The 24,612-nt window shown below is 41.7% G+C and overlaps 1 protein-coding gene and 1 long non-coding RNA gene across 5 annotated transcripts in view; one reads left to right on the forward strand and one right to left on the reverse strand.

Annotated features, from left to right (window-relative positions):
- Nucleotides 1-8,069: 8,069 nt before the first annotated feature.
- Nucleotides 8,070-13,974, reverse strand: LOC142600353 (uncharacterized). Of its 2 annotated transcripts, none has more exons than XR_012833796.1 (3): nucleotides 13,861-13,974; nucleotides 12,350-12,419; nucleotides 8,070-9,315 (listed from the first exon to the last, which is right to left on the reverse strand). It is a non-coding gene; the product is annotated as an uncharacterized LOC142600353 (long non-coding RNA). The 2 variants fall into 2 exon arrangements; XR_012833797.1 differs by lacking the exon at nucleotides 13,861-13,974 and adding an exon at nucleotides 13,246-13,345.
- The window catches only part of ARFGEF1 (ARF guanine nucleotide exchange factor 1), a 270,777-nt gene continuing 258,908 nt past the window's right edge, over nucleotides 12,744-24,612 (forward strand). The window contains exon 1 of one of the 3 annotated variants that reach the window (XR_012833795.1): nucleotides 12,744-13,946. Coding sequence is in view for 1 of the 3 variants with exons in the window: in XM_075743950.1 (XP_075600065.1) it covers nucleotides 13,823-13,946 (124 nt within the window). In the remaining 2 variants the exon portion in view is untranslated. The remainder of the gene's footprint in view (nucleotides 13,947-24,612) is intronic. The other 2 variants (XR_012833794.1, XM_075743950.1) reach the window with 2 other exon arrangements.

Genomic DNA, 24,612 nt, shown 5'->3' on the forward strand with positions numbered 1-24,612 from the left:
CCATGGCACCTGGGACATTCAGGGAACAAACAGCTGCCTTAAAAATAAATGTTATTTAATTTAGCTGTAAATATTTGTCTAATAGAAACTTATGTACACATAGTCAGCAAACTGTCTACATATATTTCTGTCATGTAACTCCAACTATAATTCAGGCAGACCTAATTTCTTCAGCCACCACAGGTGAAGCCTGGCATCTTTCAGGTGCTGTGGACCATGAATGCTTCTCCTTTTCTGTCCCTCTCTCATGTCTCTTCTAATCCTACCAGTTATTTTTGTTACTCTATATTCACATTTCATTTCTTGTCCTTGCAGTTTGCTGGAGAGGGAGCCAAAAATGTAAGCGCCCCCATTAATAACAATTAGCTGTCTAACTTTGAGTTAGCTGCTTGATGCATTCTTTTTCTTCTTTTTTCCTGCACAGATTTTTTACAAGTTAAACAAATGCCACTATACAGCATACAGGAAAATACCAAAGACACACAACATACCAGTACATGAATAATCAAGCAATATGCAGTATTCAAAATCTATCATAGATAGGGCAGTGCCAAATCTGTCACTGAAAATAGCCAATTCCAGCATTGGGAAGACCCTGTGGATTTAGCCCAGCAGCTGATTGCCTGCCAGCTGCCTGCTGAATCAATAGGAGATGCCCCTTTAAGCAGTCAGTCTCCTCTCATAATTATCTCTTTTTCCTGCTTCTAGCAGGCATTATATGATATTTAAAGGCTACCGAGTTTAAAGCACCTTCTGAATTTAAAGTGAAAATGTTATCTTATTTTTATAAGAATGTATAAGAACTTCATGTTTGATGCAAATGATTGGTAATTGAGACCGGTAAACAAATACTGAAAGTAAGCTACAGCCTCTTCAGCCTCCCACTGCAGAAACCAATCTTGTTCTTATAAAAGCCAATACCTTTACTAGAAAGAAAATCTGCTCTGAGCTTTTTATGAGCAAGAAAAACAAAATGCCATCATAGCTTCATGATAACACATTTATTAGAATTGTATGAGTAAACTAAATGCTTTCTAGTAAATGATGTATTAAAAATAACCTCAGAATTTATGCATAGAAATAGTGATTACAGATTTCTGTGTTCTGTGATTTTTTTAAATAAATGAATGTTTGCACTTATTGCAACAACATTTAGGTTTGCAAATACACCAGAATGTTTTAATATTATATTTCACACAGTGACCACATTTACCAAATGTGCACAAACACACAAAGCCTGCTTATAAGACATTGCTGTTATCTCTCGGCTTTTTAAAACAGAGCACAGTCAGCTTCCATAGAGATCTCACACCTATTTCCAAGGACGCGAACTCATTCTTATATGGTACACTGTGAATTTCAAGTCAATTTGGATTTTAATCTTCTACCTTTGATCCAGCACTACAATGAAAAAAGTGAAATTTAAATCTCCATAAACTTGGGGAAAATTCTGGTGGGGTCTCACATTTTGTGACATGAATGCCTCAAATTACTATTTTAGAATGATATGCAACTGTCTACCATCCTTTACATATTTCTCCATGGACTGTTATGCCTTAAGATTACGGAAGCTATCTTGCAGGTGCCACGCAATATACTGCAGCACCAAAAAAGGTAGAAATTCCAGTTGCCCGTGCTGAGTCTTCTGGTTTGTAATTATCCAGATTTGGGTTGACCTCATCCATGTGACAGAGCTTACCGCCAGCACACTTCATTTTGAAAAACTGTACCATATTGTTTCCTTCTTACATCTGTGTTTGTGCCATTTGTGTGCGATAATATCCCATGTATTATTTCTGTTCTAAAATGGTGAGCAGAGGAAAAGCAATGTGCTGACAAGAGTTTAATCCAAGAAAGGTTAAGGAAGAACAAACTAATGAATAGAAGTTGTTTGTCAATTGAGCATTTTAAGGATGACATCTGCAGCTATCCAGAGGTGTGACCTCCACCCCATGCATACACAAGCAGACCAATTCAAGCTCCACTGCCATAATCTGCTATTAAATTAATGTAAGTAAGCTTTTATTGCAAAATATATCTAGTCCTAGTGCTAGCCAAGGAAGCACATTTGGTCCAAGCACATAAAAAACACCATAAAAATTATCATTAGTGTTGACTTGTATCATTATGTATCTATTATAAAGGCCCAGCGGAAAGTATCTTCTTTACAGACTCCTTGTTTAAGCAAGGGTTGCAGTACTGGGAAGCACAACGTACCTCAAATTACATTTATCAGGAACTGAGAATAGAAGCAGTCACAAAAATCAGCAATGGATCTATGGATTCGGCGGAACTTGGCCCAGTAGAATTATCTGCTGCATGTGTCACAAACTATGATAAATGAGATTTTTATGAGCCCAACAACAGTCCCACCAGATAGCCACTGTCCCTACTCCTGGATGAGAAGATCTAAAACTATAAAGCTTTTAGCAAGAAACAGCACACAACACACACTTTCAGATACCAAAACTAAACACTCCACTCTGCCTGGATCTGAACCCAGACAGCAGCAGATTTGAACATCAAGAGAAACCATCCATTGTACATGCTGTGAATCAGTCAGTCCAGTTTCTAATGATCCAGATTGCACGTCTGTTCTGACACTTGACTTGAAACTAGAAACATCTTGGAAGTCTAATAAAAACTGTCATAGGTATTTCAAAATGTCTTGTGAAGATATTGAGTGAATATACATCTAGTAAATACTTAGTGAGTTAATTGGGATACTAGAATGAATCACTACAGTGCTTCTTTAATGTCTTTCTTCTAGGCAAGAATATCCATAACTCCCATTCAATTTTATCTTTCTAGTTATTATATTCAATATCTTTCATTCCTGCCACGAAGCCCACAGTTTATAACATATATGCTGAAATACCAGTTATTGCATTTGTGACAGGAAATAACCCACTGCAGTTGCTGGAGGAAACAAGCAGGCAGATTCAAAGATCACTTTATGGCAGTTAAAAGTGGTTATTGCTCCAGTCTCATTGCTCCTCACCTTAATTCACATGACTTTTATGACCTCTCTGTCTAAGCTTTTCAACACGGATATTAAAATACTTGGAAACCATCCTTGTTATTCATTTGACTTACCCTACCCACAGATTAAAGGGATATTTTTCTCCAGCTGAATTTCATTCAGCTCTTCTCAGTTCCTTTTCATTTTCAACCCTTCTTTTGTTATTATCAGCTTATTGAAAGAGATCTGCATAAACCTTTGAAAATACACAAGTTGTAAAGCGATACACTGAATTCATCTCAGATCAAGGGGAAGAGAGTCATTCAGCATGTAAAAATTAGGTTAAAACTAATGCTTCATGCTCCCAGCATCTATGCTATTTAATGCCTAATCTGTAAGACAACTCAGCATGCATTACGCTGGTCATGTCACATCAGTTACAAAGACTGGCAGGAGTTTTAAGCTAGGATTTAAAGGCAGGAGAGTCATCATTTTCAGTAAATTTGTCAGAAGTCAGAACATTCCCATTTTGTAAACTGAAACTGGAAATTAAGAATTCAGGATAACCATACACTATGGTAGTCCTTCCTATTACAGGTGTTTGGGGAGATAACTAATTAACCAGAATCACACCCACAGAGTAATCTAGGAAAGCCATAACAGTAGGGACAGCACCTCCCAGGAAATAGGGCAATCATATTGTGGTTCCCTCCTTCAATAGTTTCTCCTTAAAATCCAATAATAATTCCAATAATAGCAATTTTATCTGCTGAGTTGGCTAGGAGAAGCAATAAATCAGTGGATCTTATTCCCACCTTTGCCATACATCCTCCATACATCTTCTTTTGCATTGCAGGGCTCTCAGGAAATTGCCAGAACTCTGTATTCTTGGTATTCAGAGACAGAAATATTTGCCCTTATGAAGGAGTCACTACACTGGCTTAGATTTACCTTTGCATTTGCATAGCCTCACATACAACAGTGACTGTATAGTAGGTTGCTTGTTCAGGGTGAAGGTGTGCTATTCTTAAACTGAAAGAGGCTAGATTTAGATTAGATATTAGAAAGAAATTCTTTACTGTGAGGCTGGTGAGGCACTGGCACAGGTTGCCCAGAGAGGTTGTGGATGTCCCATCTCTGGAAGTGTTTAAGGCCAGGTTGGATGGGGCTTTGGGCAACCTGGTCTAGTGGAGGGTGTCCCTGCCCATGGCAGGGGGGTTGGAACTAGATGATCTTTGAGGTCCCTTCCAACCCAAACCTATTCTATGATTCTATGATTCTCTATCTTTTCTCAAACAAGGTATCTCAGAAAATCACCTTCACAGACAGTTGTGGCTAATAATCCATGATCAGGTCCTCAAGTTTGAAAAACTATTAAATAAACTCTTTTAAAAAACCCTATATAAGCATTTTTAAAAAAATATATTTCCTTCTGTCTTTAAGATGCATAGTCATATTCCTTCTTCATTCACAATATTAGGGAATGGTATTCTGAGGTGCCTTGGAGGTGAGGAACTGAATTATTCATCTATTAGCAGGAGCAAACAGCTGAAGAAAGAAGTTGTTGAAAACTCCTACTGTTAGGCTAGAAGAAAATGTATTCCCAGAGAAAAAGTCCTAGTAAAAAGGGATCACATTCCAGCAAATGCAGTGATTTAAGCTTCCAGTACATAAATGCAAGCTACAGCCAAGAAGGGTTTATATCCTCCAGAGTTTCCAGCCACAAATCAAAACTTTATTCCATCAACCACAAGAGGTGTTATTTTTTTCTTCACTGCTATCTGACATTTTTCCCGCAGCTCTCACAAATTGACAAATATCATGCTTTACTAGGTGTATGTATCCTCGCTTCACTGTAGTATTGAGAATGTATTTCAATACAGCAAGAGCCTGTACTTTTTTAGCTTTAAGGAATAAATTTGTCATCTTGCAAGAGCCCCCTCAAAGTGATGGATCTTTATTTCGTTACTCATATGGTCACTCCAGGGCGTCATACACTTTTGTACAAATGTTTGGAAGCAACCTAGGAATTACCTATTGATTAATATTCCCTGTGCTAATAAACATTTGCTCTTTGTTCTTTCAGTGCAGCAGTGGATATACTGCAGCCGGTTTTAACCTTTTAGAATACTCACTCTACGAACAAACTATGAACTCTTAATTTCGTCTCCTGAATTTATCTAAAAAACCCCACACGCCCTCTTAAAAATATTAAAGCACATTTTTAGTGAGTGTATCTCTTGTAGTTTGGATGACAGATTGCAATCCTTTGCATAATGGATACAGTGGATATTTTGACTGTTGCTTCACTTATTTTGACAAGGGTGGCAGGCCTAGGACTCCACAAAGGGACAGAGAGAAATGCCTTCTTTGTACTTCAGTATTACATGACCAAGCACCACCAGCAGACCTGTTAAATCTTATGCATTCAGTAAGAGACTTGGAAACTTCTCTACCAAGGTGCCTGCAGTTGCAGAACAGAATCGCAGCTTCTTTCTTGTTCCAGGTTCCCATCTGCCAGATCCATCTGGACCCTGATCCATCACGCACTGATTATCTGTATCTGGTACATGAAAACAGAATGGGAGCAAATGCGAAGTACTATACTGCAGCTACAGAAGGTGCCAACAAGTGAGCCACCACAATTAAAGGATCATATACACTGGTCCTACCGATTCACCCATCCATCCTATATATGGGGTCACATACAGAGAAAGGGCTGAATGGTCTCTTGCACAATGGAAATGCTGAAGAAAATTTATATTAAAAGCAGTAGTTTAAACAATACTTTAAGTTGGCATAAACTGGTACTGCTGCCGAAAAATGCAAGCCTGCCCTCTTGCCTGTTTTCTTGTTCCTGTCCTTGTGTTATCCCCTCCCTGGAGCTAGCACAAACATTTGTGAGGTTGCCTGATGAATCAGGATATGGAATATATCTGGATTAAAAATCCTCTGTTTCTTGTCAGGTTAATTTCAACCTAATTAAATTCTGAATATCATTCAGCACATAATTCACAACATGGAAATGCAAATGCTTATGCTGACCAAGGAAGCAAGAAATATATAGGTAGGAGCAGAAAGAAGGATTGCTTCTTTCAGTGGCAGTTCTGTCTTATTCTAGCTTAAAGTGATCACAGTCTAACCATTACTGTGCTGTTTCAAAGCTCATCAAGATGATTGAAGAAGACAGTGCCCCCATGAACAGTAGACTAACCCTCCTCATCACCCCTGATCACATTTCCCCACTCCATTTCTTCTCTCAGAATTACTGAATGTGTAGGTAAATCTGATAAATTCACTGATCGCACTGAAAACTTGACTGAAATCAGTCTTGTAAGGCTGATTTTTGGCTGGACATTCAGGTGAACTGACTCACTGCATGGTTGCATGACTGCACCAACACAAGTAAGGGGGCGTGAGCTCCACAGGTGAAAGAGTTCCCTTTGGGAGGCAGTGCAGCCACAGATCATCAGCTTGTTCCAAGCATGAAACTGCACTTTTACGATCACCTTTTACTGTCAGTGGGAAGCAAAGGTTTAAAAGTCCTAGCTTTTCAGCATTTTCAGACAAGCACTACATACAATTGTTGCACGTAAAACCATGAGAAGCAGGTGCTATTCATTCCCTCTCTGTATTCCCTCCCTTCCTGAACGGAAGTTCTCTACAGTTTTTTACTAAACAAGTATCTAATATTCACTGAATGCATTTTAAATATATGAAACAATATAAATAGCTTTTGGAATATTCCAGTTAACTTGTAAATAAAAAAGTACTAGACATTAATTTTTGAGGTGTTTCTCAAATACACTGTTTCTCTTGTGCTGTTTTATGTTTAAACGTAAAGGCTCCAACAAAGCAGTGATGCTTTTTGTGCTTTAGCACATACGTACCAACATGTTTCTTTTAGGTTTGTCCGAAAACATTTCTCAGGTTTGACAGCACAACTGTAATATTTCATACACATTGCCTGCAGACTTAGCGGCTTGAGCAGAAAAAACAACTATCAGTCCTTTTCCACATCTTCAGGACTTCACCAGCAACCAAATAGGTATCTCTGAAACTATGAGGATTGCAGTCCTTGGGTCAGCCATTGACTGATGCCAACTACCAGTAAAGCAGAAATCTGCATACTGAAACCAAAACAATACGGGCATTGAAATCATTGTATCTAACAAGCATTTTGGCATTCTTTGCAAGGCACTGCTGTTGTATGGCACCATCTGTCCCCAGGGCTCAGCACTGGGGCCAGTTCTGTTTAAAGTCTTTATCAATGATCTGGATGAGGGAATCGAGTGCACCTTCAGTAAGTTTGCAGACAACACCAAGCTGGGTGGGAGTGTTGATCTGCTTGAGGGTAGGAAGGCTCTACAGAGGGATCTGGACAGACTGCATCAATGGGTCCAGGCCAGTTGTATGAGGTTCAACAAGGCTCAGTGCCAGGTCCAGCACATAGGTCACAACAACCCCATGCAATGCTACAGGCTTGGGGAAGAGTGGCTGGAAAGCAGCCCAGTGGAAAAGGACCTGGGGGTGTTGGTTGACAGACAGGTGAACATGAGCCAGCAGTGTGCCCAGGTGGCCAAGAAGGCCAACAGCATCCTGGCTTGTATCAGAAACAGTGTGGCCAGCAGGACTAGTAGGGAAGTGATTGTGTCCCTTTACTCGGCACTGGTGAGGCTGCACCTTGAGTGCTGTGTTCAGGTTTGGGCCCCTCACTACAAGAAGGACATTGAGGTGCTGGAGCGTGGACAGAGAAGGGCAACGAAGCTGGTGAAGGATCTAGAGCACAAGTCTTATAAGGAGTTGCTGAGGGAACTGGGGTTGTTTAGTCGGGAGAAAAGGAGGCTGAGGGGAGACCTTCTTGCTCTCCTACAACTCCCTGAAAAGGGGTTGTAGCCAGCTGGGGGTTGATCTCTTCTCCCAAGTAACAAGTGATAGGACAAGAGCAAATGGCCTCAAGTTGTGCCAGGGGAGGTTTCGATTGGATATTACGAAAAACTTCTTCATCAAAAGGGTTGCAAGCATTGGAACAGGCTGCCCAGGTAAGTGGTTGAGTCACCATCCCTGGAGGTATTGAAAAGATGTGTAGATGTGGCACTTAGGGAGATGGTTTAGTGGTGGACTTGTCAGTGCTAGATTAATGGTTGGACTCAATGATCCTAAAGGTCTTTTCTACCCTAAATGATTCTATGATTCTGTCTTTAGTTAGGAACTCATGTAAGATAGAAATATTCTGAATGTTCACCCTTTCTTTCTTGTGAGTTTTCTTTTCTTCTCTCAAACCCTAGCTTTTAAAGTAATCAGCAAAGAGCTAAACATGTTCCTTATGGTCTGTAGTCTCTGTAATAAAATCTGTCCTCAAAATGCTTCCTCAAAGTCCATAAAATTATTCATAATTGACCAAACATTATTTTAATACATAGCTTCCCTACTAAATAAAGCTGACAGAACAACTGGCTCTATTCAAAGCACTGGCACCCAGCACACAAGCTGACAGCCATTTGTATCTTGGCCCTTTTTATCTCCAATGCTTATATCATAGTTCCCCTATGATTTCCATACTTATTGGCTTAGATCTTGGAAGGAAACTGGATGTCAACCTGCTGTACAGATGATTTACAATAAGATCTTCTGATGCAATTTCAGAAGCAGTCCTTTGATAACATGCAGGCTCTACACTGTTGTGGGGTTTAGGCAGAGGTTGCCTTGTGACTAGCATGTAGATGTAAAGTACCAGATGTGCCAGGCTATAAATTTGGTGAACTGAGCAGCAGTTGTTTGAACCTGAGAAAAAAAATTGAAGAATTCAAACCACATAAAAAACCCAAAACAAAACAAACAAAAAAACAACCAAAACCCAAACAAAACAAGACAAACCAAGGAAGTTTAATCTATTCATATTAGACCAGGAATGAAAGACATGGAACCGAGTGTCTTTTTGACAGGTCTTTTCCTCCAGTAGCTTGATGTTTCAGCAGCAATTCTGTATGTTCAACTAAAACATATTTTACATGTAAAATCATCTTGTGTACAGCATATGAAAATAGACATAAATATGAAAAAAACAGATAACTGCAGTCCTCAGTGCTCTTTACATATAGATACCCACTGTCTTCATGATATTGCAATTGCAAGTCTATTTCTGCCAAATAGACTATGAAAATCAATAGCAAACTCCATTTGGTAAATAACACTTGCAAGCTCTGACTTGGCTAAGGAAATTTGGACTCAGGTGGTTTGTGCAAAACTACCAGCAAGAACTCCATGGAAATTCTTACTGTTGCCACGTGGTCACTAGTGTGCAGTTTTGAAAGACTGAAGTCATTTTGACATCAGAATTTCTGAACTTGCACCTGTGTATAAAAAAAATTGAGATTTAACCAACAAGCAAAAGGTTTTTCCCTAAATAAATTACTAGAAATAATTCAATTATGCTTAGTAATTGTGCTGCTGAAGATACAGTCTTTTGAATAAACCAACTCAACCTATGGTCATTAAAAAAAATTGTGTATTTTTTTTCAAGAATCGATGTGGTTGGTGATGTGACTTCGAACTCTCACAAAGCTGTTACAAGGCTAAAATCTGCTCTACCCTCTTAATATTTTCAGTATTGCTTATCGGTTGGGTAATAAAATAGCCTGCAACTTCTGACAGTGACTAGAAAAAGCCTCTGGTGCAGATTAAGTCATTTTAGCAAAAGATGTGTTTTGCTCTGGCAGCCAGGCCTGGCATTCACCTACAGCTTTGGTGGAACTCCCCATGGGGATTCCTTAAAAAGTCCAAATATAGATACCTATAAGGCAACAACTCATTTTGGCACGAATAATTTTTTTCATTTGGGAAACTGGTTAAAGCAATACTCCTGGGCAAACTCAAACACAAAAAGGAAGCCTACAGAGGGTGGAAGCAAGGGCAGGTAGCCTGGGAAGAATACAGAGAAACTGTCCGAGCAGGCAGGGATCAGGTTAGGAAAGCCAAAGCCCTGATAGATTAGTCTGGCCAGGGATGTCAAGGACAACAAGAAAAGCTTCTATAGGTACGTCAGTGAGAAAAGGAGGACGAGGGAAAATGAGGGTCCGCTCCGGAATGAAACAGGTGACCTGGTTACCCAGGATATGGAGAAGGCTGAGGTACTCAATGACTTCTTTGCCTCAGCCTTCACTGGCAAATCCTTGAGCCACACTGCCCAGGTCACAGAAGGCAGGGACGAGGAAGATGCAGAACCGCCCACTGTAGGAGAAGATCAGGTTTGAGAATATCTAAGGAACCTGAAGGTGCACGAGTCCATGGGACCTGATGAGTTGCATCCACAGGTCTTGAGGGAACTGGCGGATGAAGTGGCCAGGCCAGTCTCCATCATATTTGAGAAGTTCTGGCAGTCCGGCAAAGTTCCCAGCAACTGGAAGAGGGGGAACATAACCCCCATTTTTAAGAAGGGAAAAAAAGGAAGACCCAGGGAACTACAGGCCAGTCAGTCTCACCTCTGTGCCTGGCAAGATTATGGAGCAGACCCTCCTGGAGACTTACGCTCAGGCACATGGAAAATAAGGAGGTGATTAGTGACAGCCAACACGGCTTCACTAAGGGCAAATCGTGCCTGACAAATTTGGTGGCCTTCTATGATGGGGTTACAGTGTCCGTGGATAAGGGAAGGGCAGCTGACATCATCTACCTGGACTTGTGCAAGGCATTTGACACTGTCCTGCATGACATCCTTGTGTCTAAATTGGAGAGACAGGGATTCGATAGATGGACCACTTGGGTGGATAAGGAATTGGCTGGATGGTCACACTCAAAGAGTTGTGGTCAATGGCTCAATGCCCAAGTGGAAAACGGTGATGAGTGGCATCGGTACTGGGACCGGCACTGTTTAGCATCTTTGTCGGCGACATCGACAGTGGGATTGAGTGCACCCTCAGCAAGTTTGCTGATGACACCAAGCTGTGTGGTGGTCGACATGCTGGAGGGAAGGGATGCCATCCAGAGGGACCTTGACAGGCTGGAGACGTGAGCCCGTGTAAACTGCATGAAGTTCAACAAGGCCAAGTGCAAGGTCCTGCACGTGGGTCAGCGCAATCCCAAGCACAGCTACAGGCTGGGCGAGGAATGGATTGAAAGCAGCTCCAAGGAGAAGGACTTGGGGGTATTGATTGATGAGAAGCTCAACATGAGCCGGCAGTGTGTGCTTGCAGCCCAGAAAGGCAACCGTATCCTGGGCTGCATCAAAAGAGGTGTGACCAGCAGGTCGAGGGAGGTGATCCTGCCCCTCTACTCCACTCTTGTGATACCCCCACCTGGAGTACTGCGTCCAGCTCTGGGGGCCCCAGCACAAGAAAGACATGGAGCTGTTGGAGCGAGTCCAGAGGAGGGCCACGAAGCTGATCAGAGGGCTGGAGCACCTCTCCAACAGGCTGAGAGAGTTGGGGTTGTTCAGCCTGGAGAAAAAGCGGCTTCAGGGAGACCTTATAGCAGCCTTCCAGTACCTGAAGGGGCCTACAGGAAAGATGGAGAGGGACTATTTATCAGGGAGTGTAGTGACAGGACAAGGGGGAATGGGTTTAAGCTGAAGTCGATTCAGGTTAGATGTTAGAAAGAAATTCTTTACTGTGAGGGTGGTGAGGTACTGGAACAGGTTGCCCATTGAGGTTGTGGAGGCCCCATCCCTGGAAGTGTTCCAAGGCCAGGTTGGATGAGGCTTTGGGCAACCTGGTCTAGTGGAGGGTGTCCCTGCCCATGGCAGGGCAGTTGGAACTAGATGATCTTTAAGGTCCCTTCCAACCCAAACCATTCTATGATTCTATGATTCATCAACATTAGCTGCCTCTTCATTAGTGGGACTGGGATGACTATACTAATGAAACTACAACCACTCTGTTGTAGACAAAGAAACAGAGGTGCTCAAATAAACCACTCAGTGAAAAAATGCAAGGCTTCTCGCAAGGCCTTAGCATGGTGGCATGATAGCCTGCGCAAGGTCTCTCAAAGTCTCCATGAGGAAGGGATCAGGATTAACTTCTTTGGAAGGCTGTTGTCCTGACTGATGCAGCAGGGCCAGAAGAATAAAGACAGACAGGAAAAGTTAGCTAGGGATAACCTCCTTCCTCTGTGCTGGCTCTCTGTGTTCCGAGGTCAGAGATGGCCCCTGGTTTCCACGACCATCTCAGCCTTCTGCAGGCTGACGCTATAGCCTTGCCCCACTCTTCCTGAAAGGTACATCTAGAAATTCAGTCCTTTCATTTCCAGATTAACTTTTAATTAGTATTTTTTGTTTAAAGTAGAAATTTTCTAAAACATACCTGGCTTTAGTTAGTGCCATATTCTACTTTTAAATACTGGTGTACCACCTCCGAGTGCAAAAACTTGCCCTATTATGTTTTTGCTGCTTACCAGTTAGCCACAGTTGACTAGAGCTTTTCTTGGCCCTGAATGTATCACGAGGAAATCACCTCTCAGCACTCTGGGAGGGAAAAAAGGGCCAAAGAACACAAGCAGGAAAAAAAAAAACCAAACCAAAAAAACAATTTTACAAAAACATGTAACAATTTAATAAAAGAACACAAAAGTCACTGTTCAAGTGAAGGTGCAGTATTTTTTTTTAATACTCTGTACTCCTAGGGCATGCATAATGGGGAAGAAGCGCGGGATGACTGCATTTTAAAGGCAGAGGCTGAAGACGATAGGTAAAAGGCACCCGAGCAGAAGGGGCTTCAGGAGACCACTGAGGTGAAGCGTTCATCCCACGCCCCCAGAGCGGCAGGCACTAAGGATGAGGGCGGGCGGCTACAGAAGCCGCGCCAGCCGCTCCTCACGGGAAGCGCGGCTCCAGCACGGCGGAGGCGAGGCCCTGCGCTCCCCGCCGGAGCGAGGCGGGGAGGGGGCTGACGGAGCGCCCCCGGGGCGGACACCGCGCTCCCCGTCTCCCCAGGAAGGGGCGCGGGGTGCCCGGTCACGTCCTGTACCCTAACGCGCTTCTTCCTCCCTCGGCGCCGGAGAGTTGCTATCCGCTCGCCTCTCCCGGGAGGCAGAGCGCCGGCGGTTTCCCGTCAGGGGAGGCCGCGGCCGCAGAAGGGACGGCAGCTCCTGTCCGAGGGACACTCTTGCCCTACCGCCAGCGGAGCTCCCCCTCAGGGGCAGGTAGCGCTTCCCCAGGGAGCCTTCCTCCCCCTCCTAGCGCTGGTGGCCCGGAAGGGAAGCCCTGCCCCTCCTCCTCCTCAGCCAGCTCCCTGGTGGCAGCGGCCATCTCCGTACCTCCCCCTCCGCTGCCTCCCGCGGACCTACTCCACCTGTAGCGCGTCTGCGGGGCGGGCAGAAGGCGAGCGCCCCCCCGCCTGCCTGCTTCCCTCCGCCCGCCCGGCCGGGGCACGGCCGCCGCTTCCTCCCGCTCCGCAGCGGTGCGGCCGCGGCCCTGACGTCGTTTCCTTCCAACATGGCGAGGGCAGGTTGCTGCTGCTGCTGCCACGGCTGCTGCTACCGCCGCTAATGGAGGCGGGTGTGGGCCGGCGGCGGCTCGGAGACTGAGCGCGTCGCGGGCGCCGTCCGCGCACACACGCAGCGGGGGCGGGGGGGGAAGAAGAAGGAAGGAGAAGGTTTCGTCCTCCGTTAGCCGCGGGGGTTGGCTGTCCCTGCCGCTGGGGCCCACCCTAGCTTCCCCTCGGGGGGAGCCTCTGAGCGGGTGTCGGGACGTCCACGGCCCTGCCTTTGAGGGAGCCCTTCCCCCGCGCCTGCCTCGGCCCGGCCCCGCGGCCTCACCGCCTGTCCCAGCCCCTCGCAGCCCTCCCCCGGCGGGAGCGGCCGGTGGCCCGCTCTCCCTTCCCCTCCCCTCCCCACCCCTCCTCCTCCTCTCCCGGCTCGATCGCGCCCATGTATGAAGGGAAGAAGACGAAAAACATGTTCCTGACCCGGGCCCTGGAGAAGATCCTGGCCGACAAGGAGGTGAAGAAGGCTCATCACTCCCAGCTGCGCAAAGCCTGCGAGGTGGCCCTGGGTGAGGCACAGCTCGGGGCGGGAAGGGGCGGCCGGGGGTCGGGGTGCGCGCCGGGACCCCCTTCCCCCATTGCCTGGGGTGCGTTTGTGTTGCGGGGAGGAAGAAGAGGCGCTTTGGGGCCTTTCTGAGGAAATGAAGCGGAGGGTGCTGCCCGGAGGGGAAGGGCTGGGGGGAGGTGGGGCTGCGGGCTGAGCCGTGGCACAGGTTTTGGGACCAAGTGGAGGATGTGTTTAGTTGTGTGAGACTCGGGGTGGGTGCGCAGGGAGGCCGAGGCCTGTCGTCGCCTGATCGCGAAGCCCTGTGGCAGCGCCCGTGTGCCCCTGGGCTGCGGGGAGCGCTTCGCCCCTTGCCGAGAGCGGCCCCTCCGCGCATTGCCCCTCGCTGACAGCGGCGGTGAGGGCGCTGCGGCGCCCGGCGGGCTCTCCTCCTCCCCGCTCGCAGGATGAATAGGCAGAGAGACGGAGGCGCCGAGCTGAGCTGACCTGGAAGCAGACGGCCGGCGGGGAAGGAGCAGGTGACAGGCAGCGGTAAGGGAGGAGGGACGGGGGAGGAAGCGGGGGTGGTGGAAAGCGAGAGACAATGACACCAGGCCACGTCTGGAGTTGGTGACCTTTCGGAGTCGGGACGCTGTCCTCTAGGAAGGAGGGCTGGAGAGGGAGAGGATGGTCCGGGAGATGTGCAAGGGAGAGCCTTAGCCGTGTCTTTAGAGTCGGAGAAACAGCTGATGGGGAAGGGGGCTTGCTTCGTGCATGGCAGAGTCGGTGCAGCCACGGAAGATGTGGAAATGTTTGCCTGCTTCAGGCTGAACAGGGGTGTTGGGTTTGTAGTGCAGCTGTGTCAACACCACCTTGTCTAGAAGTGTGACGGAAGTACTGGGGCTGGATAGTACAAGGCATACGTACACATCCAATAACAGGCAGCATGAAAGGAGAGCTTTGGCTTTAAAATTCTGGTGTGATGAGTACAGGCAGGGTTTGAGCCTATGTGACAAAATATTGACGTATTTACTGAAAGACTTCTGGAGAAAGGCCTGCTTTATTTAAATGATATATAAATGGATTATGTCCCTCCCATTCTTGTGTAATTGTTTCTGGTTTTGGAGATAATTATCTTGATTTTGTACCGTAATAATGTCTGTTTAAATGGATTTGTTTGAAGAGATAATATTAAACTGAAACTTGCTTGTTTTAAAAACGAATATAAGTAATTTCAAGCTCTCTGTTCCTTTGTCATTCTATTAATTTGTCTTTTAAAGTTTTTTCTTTAAAAAAAACCCAAACAATCCTTTTCTTGTTTTCTTTGTTTGTGAAAGACCCTGACAAATGGAGAGGGAGAAATGGCGGTAGTTCATCTATTTATTTCTTAATAATGCAAATAGATTGGAAAGAGTTTTTTCTTACATCTCTCATCACTAGAATTATTAATCATTGTAATCTTATGATTAGACCCATCTTAGACAGATGGGATCAAACTGATATCCCTTTGGCTTTTCTGTTGACTTTAGACTGCATATTCAGGTTACAAATAAAACAGATAAATGTTTTCTTGTTATTGAACAGAATTTATATCCAGCCTTTATGACATCCATAGAATTAGACACTGTAATCTTGAGTTTCTGCTGTACTTTATTTCAGTAGCTAGATCTGTCTTAGGTATCATCCAGATCCCTCCAAGCACGGCTCCATTGTGTTACACAGATTATAAAGCAAGCCTGCTAGACGGTATAGTCTGCATCTTTTATCTTGTAAACTGATTTGTGCAAGGGGACCCCCAAGCACACATCCCAGTGATTTCTGTGCTACAGTTTCATTGAAACCTCCTGTGGCTCTGATTGCATTATTGGGGCTTAAATAGGAAAATAATATGGAGTGTGGGTATACAAAAATACAGTGAAGCAGGAAAAAAGAAATACAAGATTATGTGTATTAGCTATGTGTACAGAAGGGTTTCATGAACTTGAAACGTATCAGACGTTATGTTATTTACCATAGAGTCTTACTGAAATCAATTTTTTTAGATTGTGGCACAATGGAACATAGTGATTGTATACGTAGTATGGTCCATTGTCTGGTTTTGTGAGTGATGGACTCCTAATTCAAAAGTGGCAATACCTAATTTTTGAAAAAAGTAGTGCTCATGTCTAACTATAAAAAGCTTTTCAGAGAAGAGTAAATATCCTCCTTATTTCACATGTGGGGCAACTGGGTGTTAAAGCTGAACTGTGATTTTCATAGCAGAATTAGAAATAGGATGCACATGTTGTGCTCTCTCCATCTAGCTCTTCATTTGTTGGAGAACACTTCAGCTGAATGCTTCTTTGCCACCTTAAGGAAGGATTATGTACTTCTTTTTCCTGAGAAATTGCTTTATTTTAGAGAGCGACAAAATTAATGATAAAACATTAGTAAAGTAATAATATGGAGTAAAGTTCAATTTGGAGTGAACTCTGGCAAAGTCTAACTTTGAAGTTTTATTGGATTTGTAAAAATATTTATTAAGTAAAAGGTAGCTTTTAAACATCATGGCAGTAATTACATATCCTCAGATCAACATAATGTTTTTTTCAGTCTGAATATTTAATAGAATAGTCTTCACTGAAATTATCTAATGTAACACAAAATTCTGCCATTAAGATTTTTCTTCTCGACTGCATGACTGTAGTAAAATGTTGCTTACTGTTAGTATATCAAACATTCTAACTAGTAGTTGTTACCAATCCAGACTTTTTTGTTTCACGTTTTTGAAATGTTTTTTTTTTTTCCTAAATCCACTATTTTTTACATTGTTTTACATTGTTTGTATAAGATGAGCTGTGTAAGATGAGCTGATATTTCAGAAACAAGGAAGCAATGACCAGGAATATGATATTCCTGTAGAGTAGGCAAATGAATTAAAACTCTGCTTTTTAGATTGCGGTTGACGAACAGTATTTTAAGAATCTTTGGTAATATCCCTTTGTCATTTTTAATCCTTACATATTTTCTTACAAACTTTTCTCATAAAACCTATGCTGTTGCATTCCGTTAAGAGTATACTTCATCTATTTTTGATTCATGAATTCTGAGGGAGAAAAACACCACAACATTCCTGATATATGTTACTGTGGCAGTCTGACCTCTGAACAGGTGTTAAGGTGAGGTCCTTCCATTTTTTTTTTGCTATTAGAAGATAAGCAAAATATGAATTAAATATTGCAACTTGAATTATAGATGTTCTTCAGTTTTTAACAGGGACGATATTAACCCTGATAACTTGCATCCTATAGCTCATGACTCATGAGGTTGTGTCTGGTGTAATACAGAATAGTTGACTCCAAGTTTAATGTATTTTTTCATGTAATGTTGTCCTTTCTGAAAGATATTCTCTGTATGTTAAAAAATATTACATTTCTTTCTCTAGTCACCTAATGAAATACCGCTAATTTAGAACTTCATGTTGTTTACTTGCATAGCAGCTACTTTTAATCTATGTAAGGAATGAGTTTATCTTTAAAATTGTCCGCTTGCAGAGAGCATCAAGCAGCAAGCTGACAGCAGGATTAGATTTAGAGGTTCCCTTCCCAGTCAGTTCCCTGCACTGCTGTTTCTGTATTGGTTTTCAGCCATATTATAGTCTAGGAACTTTGCAGTAAACATGCTGCATTATGCAGTATTAAAAGGTCTTGAGGAAAAAAAAAATCCTGAGCTGAATGTAAAGTTTTTAATAGACTGAACAAAAACTGTTAGAGCTTTGTGTCAGAATCCAGGGTGTGGATTTGTCTGCCTGGAAAGGTGGATTATAGAAGGGCAAGGCTGAGCAAACCAAAACTCCCTGCTTTTATAAAGGCTGCTAGTTCAACTGCAAATCAGGAGTCAAGCAACTCTTCTGTAAAACTCCAGACTGCAAATAATGTAAAGTGATACAGATATGTACCTGGTATGTACTTTAAAGAAAAGCATGCATGTGCTATTTGGAATTCTGGAAGTACCTAGTGAAGAGGGGCTGAAACTTAGTTTTAAATGGTTCTTTGGTGGTCCTTGGATTGTTTAGTCTGTTGTGCAAAGATCCTGCTGGATGATGTAGGTCTCATGCAGTGTGAAAGTAACAGCTCTGTTCAGTTTGTGCTGCCATTGCATGCACGCATAGAATGATAAAGCAGCAGGATATAATTAAGCACTGAATCTTAGTTTTTCTGAAAACAGGTAATGTTTGGAGTAGAACTCACCCCAGAGGTGGGAAGATTCATCTATATCTTTACCTATGTAGATTTGTAAATGTCCTGGGAAAGTCTCACCTGCATAAATGTTTCTGTCTCTCTTTTTACCCTTCCTAGTTTCATTTCTTGTGTCCTTTGGATATGTAGATAATCATGTTCTATTGTCAGAGTAAGCGAGGTTAACAGTCAATGCAGAAATGCATGTACGTGTTGCAAATGCTGGGTGCATTGGAAAAAAACCTTCCTAAATTAGCACAAAGTTAAAAATGCACTTTGAAGACCATTGTCATGTTACTCCTCTGGAATTAATTGTACTGGAGAGGTGTTGGATGAGCTAAATTTCTGTTTGTATTTTGGATAATGCTGTTCTTGGTAGACTACCTTCCATCTTTCATCACAATTAGTTGTGCTTTTTTAGAAGCCAAAGCCCAGAATTTTTGGAGTGTTTTCTATGCTGAATAGAAAGAGATCGGTATTGTACCATTGTCTGTTGTCAGCATGTGCTATAGGCAATTATTTTCACAATATACAAGTCATCATTGTCCATACAGAATTCATTTTCTTGTAGTTGTTCTTCTGAAACACTTATTTTGAAGTAAGCAAACAGGATAAATGGAGGGTTTTTTCCCTGGTACAAACCAAGATGTATATCTAAATTTAAAAAAAAAATCCCTGAAAGTTGCAGCTGCCCTTCCCTCCTTTTGTTTGCTTTGCTAAGCATGAGCTTTAACTAGCAGGGTTTCAGTGTGATTAAGATCTCATCTACTTTTGCAAAGATTTAAAACTTGACTTGGTAACGCTAAGGTTTGGTTGGCCCCATAAACTGCTTTCCATGTTGCCTTCTGCATTTGAGGTGTAAAGTGCCATTTATGTCAAATTTATGGAGCTAATTTAAGAGAAGTTGTGTATAGTGGGAATTTTTATTGTTTTAAATGTGAACAGTTCTTGGCTGTGTAGAATGGCAGCGCTGATGAGCTTTAATCTCCCTTGAGAAGGGGGATGGTTGGCATGGTGCACATAAAAACACTTGTAGAAAACAAGGGAAATAGTATTTGGGTTGGAAAAAAGTTAATGGAGAATGAGTATCAAATATTCGCCTTTTGTCTTGGAACGCAAAAAAAAAATGGTATTTTTGTTTTAGGTGGAACTTTGACTTTATCCTGAGATACGTCTTCAGTTGAAGCCTTTGATAGTTTCAAAGTTTTAATACTGATTTTCAGTATCTTTTAAAATCTAATCTTGAAAGATTTCAACACATCTTTGTGACACAGGGCATCTTTTAAATATCTCTGTTCTGCTGCGTGTTTAGAGCACTAATTGGAATGTTGAAGCTTAAAAAGAAAAGTTGTTGCCTTGTGACCAGAGTGCATCTGTTTCTTATAATGAAATATCTTTACTGTTTTGTGGGGTTTTGTTCTAGCTGATCTTTTTCTGTACCCTCTTCCAGTATACTATTCCTGTAATTGTCATCTTTTTCTCTCTTCTCATGGTTATTGTCTGCAGTTAACCACTGATGTTTTTCAGGATGAAGACAGTAGCCATTCTTGTGTGTCGTCTTCATATACAATTGAAAACAAATTAGCTTGGCTGTTGATGTCAGATGTACATTCCAGACCTTTTCTGGAGTCTTTCAGAGAATAATTGGTATTGAGCTAGTATTTTGATAACATGTTGTTAAATATGCTAGTTGTCAGGGAGGATTGTCACATGGGTGTTTATAGGGAGGGTGTTCTGGTCAATCTCTCTTCCCCGTTCTTGGCGAAACTCATAGCTGAAATTGTGGACTCACAAAGTGCTAGATGAGGAAGCCTCGTCTTCTTTCGGGGCATCTACCCATCAGTTTTGAGTTTTTCCTTGGTATTGATATTTTTATCAAGTTGCTGATTAGTTAGTACTTTAAAGTAAATGGTTGGACTTGATGATCTTAGAGGTCTTTTCCAATCTTAAAGATTCTATGAATCTATGAAATGTTGCCAGGAGCCTGGGGAGCAAGACCACCAAACTTCTACATCACATTCATTCAATTCTGCAACAGCTGGCTGTAGATTGGTGAGTCTGACTTGAATAGGCAGGGGGAAGGGAGTTTCATGTTTTCTGCATCAAGCCAGGGAGTGTTCCTGTGTGATGTGTGAATTGGTGGTTTGCTGGGAGAAAATATTTTTGTCTGGGAAAGACACCTACTGTCAGTGGAGCATCAGAGGCTGAAGTGACTTGGGAAACACGACTCTGCAGATTTCAAGGAAGGAGGGAGGTATCAAGGAAATAACTGAGTAAGAAGCTTGATAGTTTTTATCTGTAAAAGGAGGCAAACCTCTATTGTGTGTGTCTGAAAGTCAAAAAATACATGATCTAGGTCTGCTAGTCAGATGGATAGCTGTGCATAACTGGCAGTTATTACTGTGTCCTTTCCATGAGTAAATGGTAGAAGAAACTATAGGTTACTCTTAGGCAAACCAAATCTTTAAGAAAAATCACATACCTACAAAAAGTCTCCAAACAACCACGGAAAACATAAAATGCTTTTGTGGGATTTTATAGAAAGAGAACATTGTACAAGGACAATTGAACAAATGTTAGCTGATGTGTTTTGTTTCTGTGAAAAATGCCTAGTGTCAGAACTTTAAAAAAAAAACCAAACCAAAACAACCGCCAAAACCCAAAGCAAACCCCAGCATATATATTTTATAGATATCTTAATGTTAAAGGAGTGTTAAATAAAAGTATCTGTTTTGAGGGATAAGGTAGATGATACTTGTTATATGATACTTCCCATTTTGAGTATAAATGCAAAAGAGCTGCTAAAAATAGGACTGTCAAGTCCAAGAGTTTGAAATATCTGGCAGAATTCCCTTATTGATTTCTAATCAGTCTTAGGACACTGAAAAAATTCCAAAGGACTGGAAGACATCTAATACTGTGCCAGCGTTGTTACAAGGATGAGCAGGCTGACCTAGGTAATTACTAGTGTATTGGTCTAATGTTGATTCCAGGCAAGGTAGTGGAGTAGCTGATAACGTGATGTCAGTGAGAACAAAAATGCCAGTCAGCAAGGATTTGAGAGAGATTTTTTTAAAATTTTTTTTTAAGATGGAGCCCTACACCAGTTTAAGCTTTTTGGGATAAATTAAAAGGCATTTTCCCCCACATTTTAGTCTTCTGTAACTCTTGTGTTCTTCAGTTCTTAATTTTACACGATTAGAAGTAAAAACTGCCGAACTAGTAGGAAAAAGACCTGATGAAATTTCATTTTAATTGATAAATATTGACAAATTTTGTTAACTTCTTTTCTCATTTTTCATGTTGTTTCTTTCCACTGTATCCATGGTCTTAGCTTTTAGGTACTCTTTTTGGTGTTGGGGATTTTGCTTGGATTTCTTTGGGGGTTTCTGGATTTGGTTTTATTTCTTGTTTTTCTTTAATTTTTAGTTTTACATTTTTAGTTTTCAGTGTGGAGGTATTACTAGATGATGGGGGTTTAGTTGGGAAGCAGGAGCTCTTAAAAGAACTTGCAGTCTTGATGAATCTGAGCTCTTAGTATGATACTGAGAGCATGTCAAGAGCAGCTTTGAAGCTTGTGCAGGGAATGTGGAGGTTATACTAACTCTATACCTGATACAACTTTTAGAGTAATGTTACCTGTGGTTTCAGTAGTGTGGGGGCTTTACTATCAGTGAGACATGCTTGAAGAGCCATACTAATTTGAGGAGGAAAAAAAATAGTACAAGAATCAAGATTAAGTCTGTTGCTTCTGTTTAGATGCAGGTAGGGAAACAGTGGGCTGCTTTCATTCTCTGATGTTGCAAATCACATGTTCTTTTCCAAAAATGTGTCTTAATTCAAGCAAAAATTGTTTCAGAGATGTCTTACACCTGGTTGTGTCTTTTAGGAGTTTGTAAAAGGCAGTCACACTGGATGCTTCCTCTTAAACTGCAAAAAGGATGATTCTGTTTTGGAAATTTCTTTCTCTTTAATAAAAAAAGTCACATTTGATTTTATGGGAATTTAAGTGAAACTATGTTTGTACTTTTAAACATTACACCAAGAAGCTTGTGTACTTAGTGGATTGTGGAAGTGCTGTTTGTGTGCGTGTGAAACCCAAAAATGACAAATAGAGCTTTTATTTTGAGAGGGAATTTCACTTCCTCCACCTTGGTCTCCTGCCCATAGATTTTTTTGCCTCTCTAGGAGTGACAAATTGCCAAAACTTCCTGAACTGAGTGATCATTGCTGCGTTCTGATGGTGTTTATTCTCTGAAGTGGCTACTTGTAGGTTTTATCTAAGCCCGATCAAATGTGCTCATGTTAGTGAAGGATCCCAAAGCAGTAATGTGTTTGGTTGCAATGGTTGATTAGATTCCCAAAATATCTTTCTGCTCAGTTGTTTTAATCTTTTTTTTCCTCCTGCGATTTTTTTTTTTTTTTGGTGAGCTTGAACAAAGGAAAATTTTCAGTAGCATCTCAGGTAGATTTTTACAATAAAAACCCCAACTCTGAAAAGCAAATTTACACTTGACCAAAGTGGCCCCTGTCTAATTTGATAAACTCACATGGCCCAGATTCTGTTCTTTGCAGATACTCTGTTCTTGTATTATTTAATTTTTCCACTAAACAAGTTTCATTCTAATTGTATTATCTAACTAGCTAGTTTGTCATGCTTGGGTGTGGGGTTTTTGTCTTTTATCCCAGCTTTTTGTTTTAGAATTGTATACACACTCCAACAGCTTAACAGTTTTACCAAAACTAAGAGAGTCTTTTATTAAGACATCTAGGGCATGATTGCTGTGAGGGTTTGTTTTTGGGGTTTTTTGGGGTTTTTTTTAATTGTTGATTTCAGTTCAGAATGTTTAACTTGTCTTTTTTCCTCCCCAAGACTTCTGATACTCTGTGTATCATGTACACTAATGTGGTACAAGATTACATGGTTATCAATGTTATGCTATTTAATACTTGCTTTTATTCAAATGTGTAATGTCTTCTGTCCAGTGCTCTTCAATCTTCTTTTCACTTCATGTATTTCTTGTATCAGAAAAAAAAATTTGAGATATTTTTAAGATAATGGAAAATACCCACCCTTGACATAAATGCACTTACTCAAGCCCTCTTTTGTGTCTGTTCTTAAACACAGAGGGAGATATATTTAAAAAAGATGATCCTTTAATAATGTAAGTTCTGCACTCACTGTCTTTAGCACGTGCTGTTCATATAATCTTAACAGATTTTATGTTATTCCTGGTTTTCATTTAGGAAAAAGAGTGTAATTAGATTTGTAAATATTTCATGTCAAGAGATTTTAGTCAGTGCTGGATACAAGGGTTTTTTACTGCTTTGTTTTTTTACTTGATGTAAGTGTGGGACTCTTGAGCATCAATTTACATTGCAGTTAGTTGTCAGGAATGTTTGAATGACCAACGTGCTTCAACATTGAGAAGCGCAGCTTTGCAGTTTGAGAGAAGCTGGGGAGAAAGTATCTTTAGACTTTAAGATAAAAATGTTGGGGTTGGCCGAAAATGTTAAATAGTATTTCTACTACAGGACTCTGCTGTCCAGTTGAGTAATACAAGGTACACTTAGAAAATTTCAGATCTGTGAATTAAATATAAGTAGTGTGGCACTGGTTTGATTTCTTTGGTAGCTCCCCGTGATATTTTAATTTTAAAACTGTGCTACAAACTAACACAGATATACTTGGACAAAACAGTGTACTTTCAATGCAGGTAATAAGCATAAACTAATGGCAGTGCCCTTTCAAATGAAGGTGTTTTTCGCAAAGGTGTGGTTCTGTTGTGTGTAAAACTAACAGACCTGTGCATGCCTGGCAAGCAACCTTGCAGGTTATAAGTGTGTTTAAAGGTCTGGGTGGTACTATTGTGTGGCTCAAGAGTGCGGCGGCTGGCATAAAATCACAGGTTTTGTCTGCAGCTCAGGAAAGCTAGAAAATGCAGAGTTTTAACTCAGCTCGCTTCATTTGGGTAATGGACTGTGACATCTGCAAGAATGCTGTACTGGATCTTGTGCAGTGTATGAGAAAGTGGATAGGAATAAATTAACCTCTATTTTCATTATCCTGAAATGGAAATAGAGCTTTGTAACTGCTGTAAGTAAAATTGCTAGAATAGGACAGCTGCATTTGCAGGAAAGTTTGAAAGCCGAATAAAGACTGCCTAAGTGCTTGAGAAGTATGATGAAAATTTTCTTCACCTGCAGTGAAATGAGACACTTAGATGTTTTCCACTTGTGATATAAGACATGACACTTTATTTTATGTCATTATGTGTGGGTAATTATGCATATAAATAGATCTTTAGTGCTTAGAAATTTTGCTGTAAAGAGAAATAAATTCTTTACAATTGTCTCTAACACTGTGGGACAAATAGACTGTGATGGCTAGCAACGTTTGAAGGAGCTTTGGTTTTGTATCTTAAATGCAGAAAGGAAGAGAAAAGGAGCTAAGTTTGACCTTCATCGCCGAGT

The sequence above is a fragment of the Balearica regulorum genome, chromosome 2, assembly GCF_011004875.1.
Source record: "Balearica regulorum gibbericeps isolate bBalReg1 chromosome 2, bBalReg1.pri, whole genome shotgun sequence".
Classification (NCBI taxonomy): domain Eukaryota; kingdom Metazoa; phylum Chordata; class Aves; order Gruiformes; family Gruidae; genus Balearica; species Balearica regulorum.